The 17,091-nt window shown below is 48.2% G+C and overlaps 2 protein-coding genes across 4 annotated transcripts; both read left to right on the top strand.

Annotated features, from left to right (window-relative positions):
• The first annotated feature begins 280 nt into the window (after window positions 1-280).
• Window positions 281-4,819, top strand: ZDHHC24 (zinc finger DHHC-type containing 24). Its single transcript, XM_004383690.2, has 3 exons — window positions 281-660; window positions 1,709-1,986; window positions 4,145-4,819. Exons 1-3 carry the CDS (start codon window positions 380-382, stop codon window positions 4,438-4,440), a joined length of 855 nt encoding a protein of 284 aa, XP_004383747.1. The 5' UTR covers window positions 281-379; the 3' UTR covers window positions 4,441-4,819.
• Window positions 1,880-9,211, top strand: LOC101351261 (U3 small nucleolar RNA-associated protein 14 homolog A-like). Of its 3 annotated transcripts, none has more exons than XM_012557705.2 (2): window positions 1,880-1,986; window positions 5,181-9,211. In XM_012557705.2, the coding sequence occupies exon 2, from the start codon at window positions 5,227-5,229 to the stop codon at window positions 7,525-7,527; it is 2,301 nt and encodes a 766-aa protein (XP_012413159.1). In that variant the 5' UTR covers window positions 1,880-1,986; window positions 5,181-5,226; the 3' UTR covers window positions 7,528-9,211. The 3 variants fall into 3 exon arrangements, with proteins under 3 accessions (XP_012413159.1, XP_023593947.1, XP_023593948.1); XM_023738179.1 differs by lacking the exon at window positions 1,880-1,986 and adding an exon at window positions 4,185-4,201; XM_023738180.1 differs by lacking the exon at window positions 1,880-1,986 and having other exon boundaries at window positions 5,324-5,399; window positions 5,465-9,211.
• The last annotated feature ends 7,880 nt before the right edge of the window (window positions 9,212-17,091 follow it).

The raw sequence follows: 17,091 nt of genomic DNA on the forward strand, positions 1-17,091 counted from the left end.
ACCTAGACAAGGCCGAGCTATTAATATCGGGTTGGCTGCGGGTGAGAGGGAATGTGCTGAGCCGGGAAACCCCAACGCCAGCGAGGACGCAATTCAATCCTGCGGGCGCGCGGGCCAGCCCGACGTGGGCGGGGCTTCTGCGGGAGAGGCGGGGCCTCCGTGGGCGGGCGAGGCTATGACGTCAGGCCCTGTCCCGGCTCCACCGCCAATGGGAGTCCAACGGCGCCTCTGCTCATTCGGCGTCCAATCACATCTCCGCATCTGCTAGCGGCTTCCTTAAGAGCTCCTGTTGGTCGTGGCAGCCGTCCGTCTGCCGCTATCCCCGCCTCAATACGGAGGCTGCTGGGTACTAGGAAGCGACCGCGGGTGGGCCAGGGTCATGGGGCAGCCGTGGGTGGCGGGGAGCGCGGAGGGGGCGCCTGCGCGGCTGCCTCTTGTGATCCCGGCGCTGTGGGCCGCGGCCGTGGCCCTGGAGCTGGCCTACGTGCTGGTGCTGGGACCCGGGCCGCCCCCGCTGGGACCGCTGGCCCGGGCCTTGCAGCTCGCCCTTGCCGCCTTCCAGCTGCTCAACCTGCTGGGCAACGTGGGGCTCTTCCTGCGCTCCGATCCCAGCATCCGAGGCGTGATGCTGGCTGGCCGCGGGCTGGGCCAGGGCTGGGCGTGAGTGGGGCGCGGGGCCCGGCGGGGAGAAGCGGGCGACTTGGACAGGGGCAGGGGCCCCCGGACCTGCGTTGTCAGAACCAGATTACGTTAGGATCCAGGATGTTAGGGCCAGGGACCTCCTTTAGAACCTGGGGTTCTAGGTAGAGCCAGAAGGAGTAGCATTCATTCGCTTACAAATATTTATTGAGCACCTACTATGTGCTGGGTGCTCTTCTAGGCACTGAGGATGCAGTAAAATAGATTTTCGATCTGCAGCTGATTGCATGGAGGGGGGAAGTAATACACTATAGGCATAATAAATAAGCAAACTATGTCGAATGTTAGATGATGGTGTTTTGGAAACAAAAAGTAGAGAAGGAGAAAGGAGGTGCTACTTGCAGTTTTCAGTAGGATGGTCACGGTTGGCCTCTTTGAGAAGATGGCGTTTGAGCAAAGACTTGAAGGCGGTGGGAAGTTAGCCATGTGGGCATCTGGGGGAAGAGTCTTCCAGGCAGAGGGAACAGGTAATGCAAAGACTCCAAGGCCGTTGTGTGCCTAGCATGCTCTGGAGACTTCCGGAAGGTCAGTGTGGCTGGAGTGGAGTGAGGGCAGGGGAGAGAGGTGAGAGACCTAAGGGGTGGAGTCAGAGCATGTATTACCTTGTAGGACAGTGAAGGCTTTGCTTTTTACTAGGACTGAAGTGGCGAGTAATTGGAGGGATTTGAGCAGAGGAGGGACATGTTTTAGGTTTTAAAAGAATCATTTGGGCTGCTGGGGTGAGACTAGGAGGGGACAGCTCATGGTGGCTTAGACCAAAGTAGTGACAGTGGAGGAGGTGAGACGTTTGCACCTGGATGTTAGAGGCCAGAGAAAGGCCTTAGAACCGGGGATGCTAGAGCTGGAAGGGGCCTGGGAAGTCTTTTTGTTCAATCTGCAGTTACCCATGCAGAACTTGGGGCTCAGTGGCTGCTCCTGTTCTCCTGGGATGGGCTCAGGGGCTGCTGGGGCATGACATGGGGTACTCAGAACTGCTGGAGGCACTCACCCTGTGGTTCCTTCTCTGCAGTTACTGCTACCAGTGCCAGAGCCAGGTGCCGCCACGCAGCGGGCACTGCTCCGCCTGCCGCATCTGCATCCTGCGCCGGGACCACCACTGCCGCCTGCTGGGCCTCTGCGTGGGCTTCCACAACTACCGGCCCTTCCTGTGCCTCCTGCTTCATGCTGCTGGCGTCCTGCTCCACGTCTCAGTGCTGCTGAGCCCTGCACTCTCAGCCCTGCTGGGAGCCCACACCCCCCTCCACGCTGCCACACTCCTCCTGCTGCCCTGGCTCATGCTGCTCACAGGTAAGGAGCCTGGGTGGCTGCTGCAGGGAGGCGGACACGCCGGCATTGGGCTGCAGGGGAAGCTTATTCTGGTGGGAGATGGGATTTCCCACTGGTTCTCCTGGCAGTGCCCTGGGGCCCCATTCCCAGTGTCCTGAATGGGGGATGAGGGCAGACTGGGTGCCCAGCTGGTGCAGTGGGGTAAAACACAGTGCCTCAGCCCAGGACAGCATTTTGGCTGGGAGAACCCAGGAAGGATTCCTGGAGGTGTTGGCGGAGCAGGCAAGACTGGTGGGGGTTCAATAGGAATGGTGGGGGAAGAGTTCTAAATAAGAGGAACAGCATGAACAAAGACTCGGAGTTTGGGCAGGAAGCCGCACAGGGAATTTGATGGGAATTGTGGGAATTAAGGCTGGGGAGGTAGCTTAGGACTGGTGGAGTGCCTTGAATGCTGGTGTGAGGACATGGCCCTTATTTGACTGGGTAGTGGGGAGCCAGTGAAGCTTATACACAGAGGAAGGCCCCGTTATTGGAAATTGTGAAGAGAATGCAGTGTGAGGGAAAGATGTGGATCAGGAGGCTGACAGAGAGGCTGTGGTCTGGACAGCACCATTCAAGATAAAAGCCCCACCAGTCTTTATACTTTTTGTTCTCTCCCCACAGAATGCTTTGGTCTTTCTCTTCCCTGGCTCCCTCCCCCCGAACTTGTTCTGTGGTAACTAAACTCCCTGAGTTGTCCCTGCACTTCCTCATCCTATCCAAGCCAATCTCCGACCGGAGGCCTCCACTCCCTGCAGCCCAGGGGAAGCCTGTGGAGGCCCGCCCATGGGCTTGGTCCGTTTTCTTCTGCCGCAGTCCGCACGCACTTCCTGGCCGTCTGTTTGCTACCTTCCTCATAACTCCCAGTCAACGCTGAGACTCAGTCCCTCCAGCTGCACCTCCTCTGCTCCAGCGCGTGGAGGCCTTCCACTCACTCCCCCCCACTGCAGACTCGGGCCCCAGCTCCCAGGCTCTCTGCCCTGGGCCCTGCTGAAATCATGTGTCTTTCAGAGTCTATGCAAATGGCCCAGCATAGATAAAGTCTGCTTCCCTCACCCTCTTAAGAACTTTCCATGGTGTTTTCTTTTCCCCATAGGCTCTCTCTCTTTTTTAAACTGAGGTAAAATTCACATAACAGGTACCATGTTAACCATTTTAAAGCATGCAATTCAGTAGCTTCTAGTACATTCACACTATTGTGCAACCAATCAAAACCAGTTGCTGTTGAGTTGATCCTGATTCATGGTGACCCCGTGTTTGTCAGAATAGAACTGCCCTCCATAGGGTTTTCAATGGCTGATTTTTCGGTAATTCCAGACCTTTTTCATCATCCCCAAAAGAAACCCTGTACCCATTAAGCAGCCCCTCCTCACCTCCAGCCCCCCAGTTCCAGGCAACCACTCATGTGCTTTCTGTTGCTGTGGATTTGCCTGTTCTGGACGTTTCATATAAACAGAATCATACACTATGTAGCTTTTGTGTGTGGCTCATGTTTTCACGCGTTTTGTAGTTCATCAGGTCAGCAGAGACTTAGCGCCGAGTGTGGCCAGGGCCGTGTAAGACGCCCCACTTTTTCACTGTCACGCCCATCACATCTATAATCAGGCAGCTGAGAAGTGATGCGTTGGGTGCTTGTCTGCGAACTCCCTGAGGGCTGAGATGGTGTCTGCTGAGCTCATCCTTGTATTCATAGTGCCTAGCACCCAGTTTAGTGGTGCAGTGGTTAAAGTGCTCGGCTGCCAACCAAAGGTCGGTGGTTCGAACCCACCAGCCGCTCCATGGGAGAAAGATGTGGCAGTCTGCTTCTGTCAAGATTCACAGCCTTGGAAACCCTATGGGGCAATTCTACTCTGTCCTATAGGATTGCTATGAGTCGGAATCGACTTGACAGCAGTGTGTTTGGCTTTTTTTTTTTAGCCCCCAATTTGAGATGCATGAGTGAGGGTCTCTCTCAGGCAGGGGGCCATGTCTGCCTGGGTCCAGTGTGCTCCCATCTCCCGGCCTGGCACGGCTGGTCAGGGAGGTGCTTGCTGAGGGAGGAAGGAGCCCTGCTTCATGGTGGAGGGTGGGGGAGGGCAGGAGCTGGGCTCTGGGGACCCGGCTGACTGCTGCCCTCACCCTCTTTGCTCTCTCCTTGCAGGTAGGGTGTCTCTGGCGCAGTTCGCCCTGGTCTTCGTGACGGACACGTGTGTGGCGGGTGCGCTGTTGTGCGGGGCTGGGCTGCTCTTCCATGGGATGCTGTTGCTGCGTGGCCAGACCACGTGGGAGTGGGCTCGGGGCCAGCACTCCTATGACCTGGGCCCGTACCACAACCTGCAGGCGGCCCTGGGGCCCCGCTGGGCCCTCGTCTGGTTCTGGCCCTTCCTGGCCTCCCCCTTGCCTGGGGACGGCATCTCCTTCCAGACCCCAGCTGATGGGGGACCTGTGGCTTCCTGACTGCAGGAAGGGCTCAAACTGTACTGGGGGATAGGGAGTGGGCTGGCCCTTAATGCCTGCGGCTGCTCCGGAAATAATCCAAGCTGCTGCCCCAGCCAGCTTGAGTTGGAAATTTGGGATCCATTTGGCAACTCCAGCCCCTTCCTTCGCCTTGGCCGTGCCCCTGCCCTGCTTGGACCCCTACCCGTCAAGGGCTGGGGCCCTGTGGCTCTGCCTCTGTTAGTGGCCCCAAGTGCTCTGGAGGGTCTGGGAAGGGCTGCCTGGCCAGCCTCGCTGCCTCTTTACCAGGCTAATAAAGCGCCCACTTAGTTCTTGTCCTCCCTCCGTCTTGGCTTGGTTTCTGGCCCTTGGTTTTGTTGCCTCGGCTACTGTTTCTGGCACCTCGATTGTCAGGCCTGGAAACCAGGGAGTGTCTGAGGGCTCAGGAGCCGGGGCTGTGCCTCCTCTGGCCTTGGCATGGGGGGTGGGGGTGGGGCTGCAGGTCAGGGTGGCATTGTCGTGAGCCGAGGTATGAGAACACAGACATTCTTCCCCAGGTTCAGGGCTTTGGAGCTAGAAGCATTTCTGCAACAGCAGTGCCATCGACCCTCTCTTTAGCCGCACTGGGCAGCAATTATCCTTATTTTGTGGGTGGAAAATGTAAAGCTCTGAGAGTTGATGGGATAAAATCATGGGGTAGTAAATGAAGGAGTCAGGGTTTGAACCCAGGTCTTTGTGCTTTCTCCTTCATCCATGCACAGCAAAAGGAAGTGAGTAGGGCTCACGTGTGAGAACGAGGCTGCGAAGATGATTGCAACCGGGGCAGCAGAGAGCCTTCCGGCTTTGAGCCAACAGGAAGAACTAGTGGATTTGCCAAAAGACTACCCCTTGAGTGCCAGTGAAGATGAAGGGGCCAGTGATGGAGAGAGGAAGCATCGAAAGCTTCTGGAAACAATCAATTCCCTTGATGGAAAGACTAGGCGGAAACTGGCTGAGAGATCAGAGGCCGGTCTGAGTGTGTCCGAGTTCAGTGTCAGTTCTGAAGGAACAAGAGAAAAGCTGGTCCTTTCAGATCTGCTTCAGCCCATTAAAACTTCGTCCTCCTTGGCCACTGTGAAAAAGCAACTGAAGAGAGTCAAATCAAAGAAGACGGTGGAGTTGCCCCTTAACAAAGAAGAGGTTGCACGGATCCACAGAGAAGTGGCATTCAATAAAACCTCCCAAGCTCTCTCCAGATGGGATCCTATAATTCTAAAGAACCGGAAGGCAGAGCAGCTGGCTTTTCCCCTGAAGAAGGAGCGGGCAGTGTTTGCTCCCATTGAACATGTGCTCCGTGGCTGGAAGGCAAGAAGTCCCTTGGAGCAGGAAATTTTCAATGTCCTCCACAAGAACGAGCAGCCAGTGACAGACCCTTTACTGACTCCAGTGGAGAAGGCCTCTCTCAAAGCCATGAGCCTAGAAGAGGCTAAGATGCGCAGAGCAGAGCTTCAGAGGGCCCGGGCCCTGCAGTCCTACTATGAGGCCAAGGCTCGGAGAGAGAGGAAAATCAGAAGCAAAAAGTATCACAAAGTTATGAAGAAAGGAAAGGCCAAGAAAGCCGTAAAAGACTTTGCGACACTGAGGAAGGTCAGTCCTACTGCAGCATTAGAAGAACTAGAAAAAATGGAAAAGGCCAGAATGGTGGAGCGAATGAGCCTAAAGCACCAAAACAGTGGGAAGTGGGCCAAGTCAAAGGCAATTATGGCCAAGTATGACCTAGAGGCTTGCCAGGCCATGCAGGAACAGTTGGCCAAGAACAAAGAACTGATGCGGAAACTCCAGGCACCTTCTGAGAGTGAGGAAGAGGAGGGAGGCGTAGAGGAGGACGGACTTTTTGTCCCTGATGTGGTGAATGAAGTCCAGATGAACATAAATGGGCCAAACCCCTGGATACGTACAAGTTGCACCAGTGATACAAAAGAGGCTGAAATCCAAAAGGACCCTGAACAACTTCCCGAGCGTCTGGCCTGCGAGAATTCAGAAAGTGAGGGGGAAGAAAGTCCAGTAGCAGAAGAAACCTTGTTGAAAGAATTTGAGGAAAGGCGATCCCTTAGGAAAAGGCCTGAGCTCAACCAGGATGCCCAACCCCTGGGCCGTGAAGAAACACAAGACTCTAGCAGCCAGGAGGTGCTGTCAGAATTGAGGGCACTGTCTCGGAAACTCAGCAAGGAAGACCGTCAGTCCAGGAAGCAACAAGTGAATTCAGTGGGGGCTGTGCTTCCAGTCCAGAGAGAAGAACCAGACCAGGAGGAGGAGCCCTTGTTGCTGCAGAGGCCAGAGAGAGTGCAGACTCTAGAAGAGCTGGGTAAAGAAGACTGGTTTCAAAGTACAGAGCTTCCCAGACCTGCGTCACAGGGGCAGCAGATGGAGAAGAACCCAAATGATCAGCCTGATGCCCCTAAGAAGAAAAGGAAGGAGCACATGATTGATTTACAGAACCTCCTAACCACAAAATCTCCCTCTGGGACGTCTTTGGCAGTTCCCACAACAGTTGAGGAGTTGGAAGGTGAAGAAGAGAGAGACCAAAAGCAGATGATAAAGGAAGCTTTTGCTGGGGATGATGTCATAAGAGACTTCTTGAAAGAGAAGAGGGAAGCTGTGGAAGCGAGTAAGCCAAAGGACGTGGACCTGACACTGCCTGGCTGGGGTGAGTGGGGTGGGGTGGGCCTACAGCCCAGTGCCAAAAACAGACGTCGGTTTCTCATGAAAGCTCCTGAGGGTACTCCAAGAAAAGACAAGAATTTGCCAAACGTGATTATCAGTGAGAAGCGCAACATCCGTGCCACAGCTCATCAGGTGCACGTGCTTCCATACCCATTCACCCACCATCAGCAATTTGAAAGGACCATCCAGACCCCTGTAGGATCTACGTGGAACACCCAGAGGGCCTTCCAGAAGCTGACTTCTCCCAAGGTTGTCACTAAGCCAGGCCATATCATTAAGCCCATAGAAGCCGAGGATGTGGGCTACCGGTCTTCCTCAAGGTCGGACCTCTCTGTGGTACAGAAGAACCCAAAACGACTCTCCATCCGTCACAAAAGACAGCTGAAGAAAAACTCTGTAGATTGAGTTGCTGGAGAACGGACATCTTGATGCCCTACTTCTTCTTCATTGGGCTTGGTGTTACTGCCACCTGCATGATCAGTTCCGAAACTGGCTTATCACGTGTGTGCGTAGTTAAACTGCACTTTAGAAATAAAGGCTCTTTTAAAGGGGGAGTAGGAAAAAAATCAGGGCAAAGGAATTGGCTAGGGACATCCAAGCATCTGTGAATGGTGGTGCTCCTCTCTGGACTCTTGAGGAGCTGCTTGTTAAATATTTGTAGTTCAGTATCTTTAGAGTCGATAGACTTCCAGTGGCAGGTTTAAACACATGGGTTTATCTCTGCTTCCTCTTAAAATCTCACTAAAATGATAGCAAAGAAATAAAAATGTATCAGTTTACAAGGAGAAAGAAACTAGGAGGGCAAAAAACAGTAGACCAGAGAGCCAGCCAGCCAAGTTTTAAAAGATAGAAAGTGGGTGGAGGCCTGTTTACTCTCTTAGCAGATAATTAGAAGTGGAATGTCAGGGTTCCCAGAGGCAGGCCCAACTGCCCCCAGAGCCCTGGAGAGGCTCACAGTTCCATGGTTCGGGGATGGTGAGGTGAGGCAAGGGGGTGGGAACTGATGCAAAGTCTGCGTGAGGAGCAGGTGCGCCCTCCCCACACCTTGCAGCTACCCCTGAGGGGTGGGTTACTCAAAAGAGGAACTGAACCAGAGGTCTGAGTGTCAGGGGCGCTGGGCACGGGAGAGGGTGGGGATGAGGAGCTGGACCAAAAATTAAGCAAAACGAGTGTTGGTAACGGCTGCTGGAGGATCCTCCGGGGAGATGGCATGCATGCCTCTCAAGTCCCCAGAGAAACCCCACCACCTTACAGGCCCTGCCCACGCCCACAGAGTTTCCAGCTGCGTGTTTTTTTTTTTTTTCCCCCCAAAATGACATGATCTGTTACTGATTTTTAACTTCTGTTTTTTTAACTATGTTAGGAACTTTGGGTACCCGGCACTCTGGCCTCTACAACCCTCAGCAGCTTCTTCCTCTTTCCTCCTTTGCCTTCTCTCTCAAATTCCAGAACATCCTATTCTCTTGGGGTTTATTAAATCATGATGAGATGCAAGAAAATATTTGTACAACAAAGAGAACATCTCCGTCCACCCCCATGTAAGAAAAAGAACATTACCGCTTCCTTTGACGTCCCTGGTGACCCCTTCCTTATAGGGGAAACACCGTCTTGATCATTCCCTTGCTTGCTTTATAGTTTTATTACATAAGTTGGTATGAGTTTGCATGTTTGTGAATTTTATATAAATGGACTCATACCATGTTTATTCTTTTGTGACTTGCCTTTTCACTCATTGTATTTCTGAGATTTATCCACATAAAGCATGTCGCTATGGGGGTCCCCTTTTCCCTGCTGTATAGTGATCCATTGACTAGACTACGGTTTATTTTTCTATTTTGTTCCACTGGTCATTTTATCTACCCATGTTATCAACGACTAAGATCTGTTGGTCTGTTCTCTTCCATAAAAATTTTGGAATTAACTTGTATCAGGTCCTGCCCATGAAAACTCCTTTGGGATTGTGAATGGAACCAGACTGAATCGATGTATCAGTTTGGGGAAAATTGACATCTACATGAAATTGAATTTTCCAGTTCATGAACATGGTATATTTCTCCATTTAATGTTTTTCAATAAAGTTATATATTTTCTCATGAAGATCGTGACTTTGTTAGTACTTGATATTTTTATGCTATTGTATATGGTTTATGAAAACAATGTGTCTAGCAAATTTGTTAAAGTTTATTCTTATAATTTATCTGTAGATTCTTCTGAGTTCTACATTTAGAATCATATAATCTAGGAAAAGACAGTTTTGTTCTTCCTTTTTAATTATGTTTCTTGCCCCTTCAGTATGGGTGAGACCGCTGTATAGTGTGGAACAGAAGTAGCAAACACCCTTAACTTGTTTTGACCTTAAAGAGAATGATTTCAGTAGTTCATCATTAAATGTATTTGCTGTGAGTTTATAAACCTGCTGCCATCGAGTCAATTCATGTTTTGTTTTTTATAGATGCCCTTTATTAGGCTGAGAAAGTTCTCTTCTGTTCCAAATACGCTGAGTTTTTATCCTCTGACTTCCAATCTTTTGTCTCTTAAGAACGGACTACAGAATGGATTTTTATTATCTAGATAAATTTTGTATTCTGATTGAAGCATTTAGTCATTTATATTTATCGTAATTAGTTTTATACTTGGATATATTTCTAGCACCTTATTTTGTGCTGTTTTTCCCACCTTTTCTAGTTGTTTTTTTTTCCCCTTAATCTTTTTTATTTAAAGTTATTTTTGCTGGGTATAGAATTCTAGGTTAATACAGTGAAACCTGCAAAAGCCGGAGCTCGACAGGACCGCCTTGTTTTTCCAGGTCTCGCAAATTTTCTGCCTTGGACAGGGTGCAGTCTTACCACTTCTCTGTTGCTCATTTCAGTAGAAAATATTAGAGTTTTCTTTCTCTGACAGGTTTCTGTCTTACACAGTTTCTGGCTTTTGCAGGTTTTACTGTATTTTCTCTCAAAACATTGAAACTATACTGCTATTTTTTGGTCTCCTTTGTTGCTGTTAAGTCAGCTGTCATCTTTTCTTGTTGTTGACCCTTTGAGGATACTTTTTAAAAATATTTTTATTGTGAAATGTAACATTTGCCATTTCAACCATTTTTACATGTACAATTCAGTGATGTTAATTATATTCACTATCTTGTGCAACAGTTGCCACTGTTTCCAGATTTTTTCCTCATGAAGACATCTTTTGTCTCTCCTTTTAAGGTCTCTGGTGCACTGTAGTTTTACTACGATGTGCCTAATTGTGGCTTTCTTTTCAGTTATCCTGTTGGGATTCATTGGGTTTACTGATTCTATGAATTGATGTCTTTGGTCAGTTCTAGAAAATTCTCAAATCATTATATTTTCAGATACTTTCTGTGCCCTATTGGAACTTTTATTAGACCTTCCTACTCCATCCTCCTGGTCTCTTAATAGTTCATGTTACCTCTCTGTTTCTGGACATTCTGGATCCTTTCTATCGAATATAACAGTTAGTACTTTAAAAAGCCGCTAAATCTATCAAGCTTTTTTTTTTTTTTTTTTTTTTTTTTACAAAAAAGCAGTTGTACTAATTCATCCATTTCAAATATTTTTCATTTCTAGAAGTTCTTTTTCAAAATCTGCTTCAGCATTTTATATAATCTCTTGCTCTACTCATATTTGAAATTTATTTAAATATATTGAAAACATTTTATATTCTTTGGTAACTGCAGTAAATCCTTGTGAGCCTGATTCTGCAGGCTGTTGTTTCTGTTGGTTCTTGCTCATGATACCTTATTTTCCTGCAGTTTATGACTTTTGACTGTAAGTTCATATATCCTGGAATCTTATCAATGGGGGTTTTTTGGGGTTGGGTTAAAAGTAAATTCCTCCAGAGAGGAAGTGTTTTTGTCTGTCACTTGCCTGATGACACACCAACCCTGCCTAGCTTTAAACTAAATTTCCAGCTAGGGGCCTTTTGGACCACCCAGGTATTGTCAAATCAAGTTGCAACCTCTTATTCAGGGCTGGTTAAAAATTGTGGGGAGCGCCCCTCTCCCCCCAACTTCTACCCAGCACTAAGCTTGGATACAGGCAATTTTCCTTACTGGTTCTGGTGAGATGGAAGGTGGGGTGGTTTATCTAGTTCAGCTTTACACTGTACATATAAGCTCTTTGGAGGCCCGATTTAGATGCCCCGTCTTAAAGGTAAACAAAAAACTCAGAGGAAACAATGATAATGCAAGGAATTAAAAAAAAAAAAAAAAATGTTCTCCGACAGATGAGAAGATAATTTAGCTTTGAAAAAATATCACAATTAAGAACTGATGAGAGAACAGTTGGTAATTAAATTTTTAAATTCAGGAGAAGAGCTGGAACATAAAGATAAAAATAAAACTCTCCCAGAAAACTGAACAGAAAGACAATATGACAGAAGAAAATCAGAGGATCAATGCTATTCTTTCTGGAATTACATGTAGCAGATGCTGGGCACAATAGGAACTCCAGAGAGAAGAGAGAAAATAGAGGGGAGAAAATCTCCAAAGAAAGAATGCCAGTAAAATTTCCTGAAACTGAAGGCTGTACATATGCCTCCACCCCACTAAGTGCCCAGCACAATTAGGGCGCACAGTAAGGTGTGTCATGAAATGTCGAACCCTGAGAGAGAGAAGGAGTAGCAATGGCATGCAGCTGCTCAATAAGCATTACCACAAGCTAGAAGACAAAGGAGCCCTGCCTGCATGAAAATGATTTTTAACTTCGAGTTTTATTACCCAGCCAAACTATCACATGTGCGGGAGAACTGGATAAAGAAAGTTTCAGACAAGCAGTGTCTTAAAATTTTTAACTCTAATGACTTTTAAAAGAAGGTACCTGAAGATACACTTCTTCATCAAATGAGGAGTAAAAGAACTATGAAGAGGGAAGACATGGGGTCCAGGAATCAGGGGATTTGGTCCTGGAGTGGCAAAGGGAATTCCCAGGAGAACAGTTCTGCAGCAGCTCTCGGGAGCAGACAGGCCGCACTGAAGCATGGGAAGACAGAACTGGTGGAAAAATTTGTTGTTGTTGTTAGCTGCCATCACATCTGTGACCTTTCAGAAGCAGATCACCAGGCCTTTCTTCTGAGGCACCTCTGGGTACATTCGAACCACCAACCTTTCGGTTAGCAACAAGCACTTAATCATTTGTGCCACCCAGGCACTCCTGGGGTTAAGAATTAGCAGTTGGTATAACTGACTTGCTGAAAGGTCGGCAGTTCAAACCTAACAGCCACTCTGGGAGAAAGACGTGGCAGTCTGCTTCCATAGATTACAGCCTTGGAAACATCTATTATAATCAGAATGTGGAATGTACGAAGTATGAATCTAGGAAAATTGGAAGTTGTCAAAAATGAAGTGGAATGCTTGAAGATTGATATCCTAGGCATTAGTGAGCTGAAATGGACTGGTATTGGGCATTTTGAATTGGACAATCATATGGTCTACTATGCCGGGAATGACAAATTGAAAAGGAACAGTGTTGCATTCATTGTGAAAAAGAACTTTTCAAGATCTATACTGAAGTACAATGCTGTCAGTGATAGGATAATATCCATATGCCTACAAGGAAGACCAGTTAATACGACCATTATTCAAATTTATGCACCAACCACTAATGCCAAAGATGAGGAAATTGAAGACTTTTACCAACATCTGCAGTCTGAAATTGACCAAAAATGCAGTCAAGATGCATTGATAATTACGAGTGACTGGAATGCTAAAGTTGGAAACAAGAAGGATCAGTGGCTGGAAAATATGGCCTTGGTGATGGAAAGTACGCTGAAGATCTTATGATAGGATTGTGCAACCAATGACCTATTAATTGGAAATACCGTTGTCAAAAACATAAATGGCGGTTATACACATGGACCTCGCTGGATGAATACACACGAATCAAACTGACTACATTCATGGCAAGAGACAATGGAGAAGCTCAGTATCATCAGTCAGAACAAGGCCAGCGGCCGACTGTGGAACAGACCATCAATTACTCATATGCAAACTCAAGTTGAAGCTGGAGAAATTAAAATGAGTCCACGAGAGCCAAAGTACAACCTTGAGTATATCTCACCGGAATTTAGAGACCAACTCAAGAATAGATTTGACGAATTGAATACTAATGACCAAAGACCAGACCAGCTGTGGGATGACATCAAGGACATCATACATGAAGAAAGCAAAAGGTCGTTAAAAAGACAGGAAAGAAAGAAAAGGCCAAAACAGATGTTACCAGAGGCTCTGAAACTTGCTCTTGAACACAGAGTAGCTAAAGTGAACGAAGAAATGACGAAGTAAAAGACCTGAACAGAAGATTTCAAAGGGTGGCTTCAGGAGACAAAGTATTATAATGAAATGTGCAAAGACCTGGAGTTAGAAAACCAAAAGGGAAGAACATGCTCAACATTTCTCAAGCTGAAAGAACTGAAGAAAAAATTCAAGTCTTGAGTTGCAATATTGAAGGATTCTATGGGGAAAATATTAAATGATGCAGGCAGCATCAAAAGAACATGGAAGGAATATACAGAGTCACTGTACCAAAAAGAATTGGTCAACGTTCAACCATTTCAGGAGTAGCATATGATCAGGAACCAATGGTACTGAAGGAAGAAGTCCAAGCTGCACTGAAGGCACTGGGGAAAAACAAGGCTCTAGGAACTGACGGAATACCAATTGAGATGTTTCAACAAATGGATGCAGTGCTGGAAGTGCTCACTCATCTATGCCAAGAAATCTGGAAGACAGCTACTTGGCTAACCGACTGGAAGAGATCCATACTTATGCCTATTCCAAAGAAAGGTGATCCAACCGAATGCACAAATTATCGAACAATATACACAAGTAAAATTTTGCTGAAGTTCATTCAAAAGCAGCTACAGCAGTACATCGATAGGGAACTGCCAGAATTCAAGCTGGATCCAGGAGAGGACATGAAACCAGGGATATCATTGCTGATGTCAGATAGATCCTGGCTGAAAGCACAGAATACCAGAAAGATGTTTACCTGTGTTTTATTGAGTATGCACAGGTATTCGACAGTGTGGATCATAACAAATTATGGATAACATCATGAAGAATGGGAATTCCAGAACACTTAATTGTGCTCATGAGGAACCTGTACATAGACCAAGAGGCAGTCGTTCGAACAGAACATGGGGATACCGCGAAGTTTAAAATCAGGAAAGGTGTGTGTCAGGGTCGTATTCTGTCACCGTGCTTATTTAATTGGTATGCTGAGCAAATAATCCGAGAATTTAGACTATACAAAGAACAGGGCATCAGGATTGGTGGAAGACTCATTAACAACCTGTGATATGCAGATGACACAACCTTACTTGCTGAAAGTGAAGAGGACTTGAAGCACTTACTGATGAAGATCAAAGACTACAGCCTTCAGTATGGATTACACCTCAACATAAACAAAACAAAAATCCTCACAATTGGACCAATAAGTAACATCATGATAAATGGAAAAAATATTGAAATTGTCAAGGATTTCATTTTACTTGGATCTACAATCAACACCCATGGATGTCGCAGTCAAGAAATCAAATGATGAATTGGGCAAATCTGCTGCAAAAGACCTCTTTCAAGTGTTAAAAAGCAAAGATGTCACTTTGAGAACTACAGTGCACCTGACCCAAGCCATGGTATTTTCAATCGCTTCATATACATGCAAAAGCTGGAAAATGAATAAGGAAGACAGAAGAATTGATGCCTTTGAATTGTGGTGGTGGCAAATACTGAATATACCATGGACTGCCGGAAGAACGAACAAATCTGTCTTGGAAGAAGTACAGCCACGATGCTCATTAGAAGCAAGGATGGATAGTCTCATATACTTTGGACATTTTATCAGGAGGGATCAGTCCCTGGAGAAGGACATTATGCTTGGTAAAGTAGAGGGTCAGCAAAAAAGAGGAAGACCCTCAGTGAGATGGACTGACACAGTGGCTGCAACAATGGGCTCAAGCGTAACGGTTGTGAGGATGGCGCAGGACCAGGCAGTGTTTCGTTCTGTTGTACACAGGATCACTATGAGTCGGAACCGACCTGATGGCACCTAACAACATAACAACAACAGCAAGTAGGTGCATGTTTTTTGATAAATATTAAAAAAAAAAAAAAGACAGCAACTTTAACCTCCTCCTCATCCTTAATGGACACAATTTCCTGTAGTTCTAACCAGTGTGTGCAATGGGAACCATGCACTGTTTCTTGCTTCATATTGTTTGATGTACGCTTGTCCACACAGTGCAGTTCACATATATATTTTTAATAATGGGCACGTAGTATTACTGGAGTCCCTGGGTGGCGCAAATGGTTAAGCGCTCGACTATGAGATGAAAGGTTTGCGATTCGAACCCACCCAGAGGCACCTCGGAAGACAGGTCTGGCAATCTGCTTCTGAAAGGTCAGAGCCTTGAAAACCCAATGGAGCAGTTCTGCTGTGCATACACAGGGTCACCATGAGTCAGTATCGACTTGACAGCAACTACAACAGCAGCTGTTAGATGTTAGAGTATTACACTCAAAGCCGCCATGAGTCAGGACTGACCCGCTGGAACTGGGGGAAAAAAAGTATTACCCTATAAATTCACCTTAGGCAATGGGCACAGGTAGGAGCAGCTTCTCGTCATAATTATTAGTAGCTCCAAGTAGGACTTGGATCAGACTTTCTTGTTCCAAGTTCACAGTTCCTAGCTTAAGTGGGGTGAAAGGGAGGGTAGTGTCACCTGGCCCAGCACACTACCTTCCACTTGACAACCTGGCCCTCGCTTGCACAGCTCCAGGGACAAGGAGCATGTCACCTTCTAGGCCTTTTCCTGTCTGATAAGCTCTGTTAGAAAGTTCTTCCAGGTAAGGTGAAATCTCTGACAGCTGCCCTCGGGAGCAACACTCCCTCCACCCCACACCTTTCCAATTCCAGGTTAAGCTCCTGCTTCCAGCGGTGCCTCTGCAGGCTTGATCTGGAAATCCTTTGCCACCCTAACCCATCTGCACTGTGTCAGTGAGTGGCCACCTCAGCTGTCAGGCAGAGAAGGGGGGACGGGCTCTTTCTCTGGGCCAGACCCCTTACTTCCCTCACCGTGCCAGGGGCAGGGGTGGGCTGTGGCTGTCATCCTGTCTCCCACTGTGTCTTGGACACAAATGCTCAGGCCCTCGGCTCAGAGGCAACAGCTCTGCAGTGACTCCTGTCAAGTGTCACCTTTCTGGAGCCGGCTCCTCGTTTCCTCCCGAGGGGCTGCCGAGCTGATGGGGTGTCAGAGATGAAGAAGCTTACAGTCTGGTCATTTTACATGTGGGGACACTGAATCCCAGAGGACTTGGTCACCTCCCCCAGGCTGAGCTGTCCACAAGCACTGGGATGCACCTGGTCAGGTAAGGGACAATAAAGGTCTCCAAGGAGCACAGACCCTGGCTCACAAGTGGCACAGAGTGGCCCCTGTAGCAGCAGCCCCCCAGAGGGCAGGGAGGTGGGCCAGGCAGACGGCCAGGGGCTCCCGGAGGCACCTAGGGTCTCTGGCCCTTAGCCTTCCAGCTAATCTCACATGTTAGCTGCTGCCCCGTGAGCTTTCTGTCTGCCCACATGACTGAGCTGGGCGCCAGGGCCCAGGAAAGCATCTCTGTGCCACCTCCCGTGTGTCCTGGCCCCACCTCTACTCTGCCTGGCTTAGCCTTCCTCTGCCGGGCATGAGCGTCCAGGTCAGGGGCAGCTGTGTGTGGTCCTCGGGAACCCGCGTGGGCTGCCCCCTGCACTTCAGCACCACCTCCTCCCTCCGCAGCCTTCGGGAGCATCGTGGGGCTAAGACCCAGGCTGAGTCCAGGATTTCAGAGAAGCCTTCGGAACGGAAGGAGGGGCCCCTGGGTCAGCTGATGAGGGGAGCCCACAGCATGTGCTTTGCCTGCAAGCTGAGCTGGGAGCAGGGCTCAGTCTCAGACCTCGGCAGCTGATGAGTGACGGG

The sequence above is a fragment of the Trichechus manatus genome, unplaced genomic scaffold (genome assembly GCF_000243295.1).
Source record: "Trichechus manatus latirostris isolate Lorelei unplaced genomic scaffold, TriManLat1.0 scaffold00113, whole genome shotgun sequence".
NCBI classification, from domain to species: domain Eukaryota; kingdom Metazoa; phylum Chordata; class Mammalia; order Sirenia; family Trichechidae; genus Trichechus; species Trichechus manatus.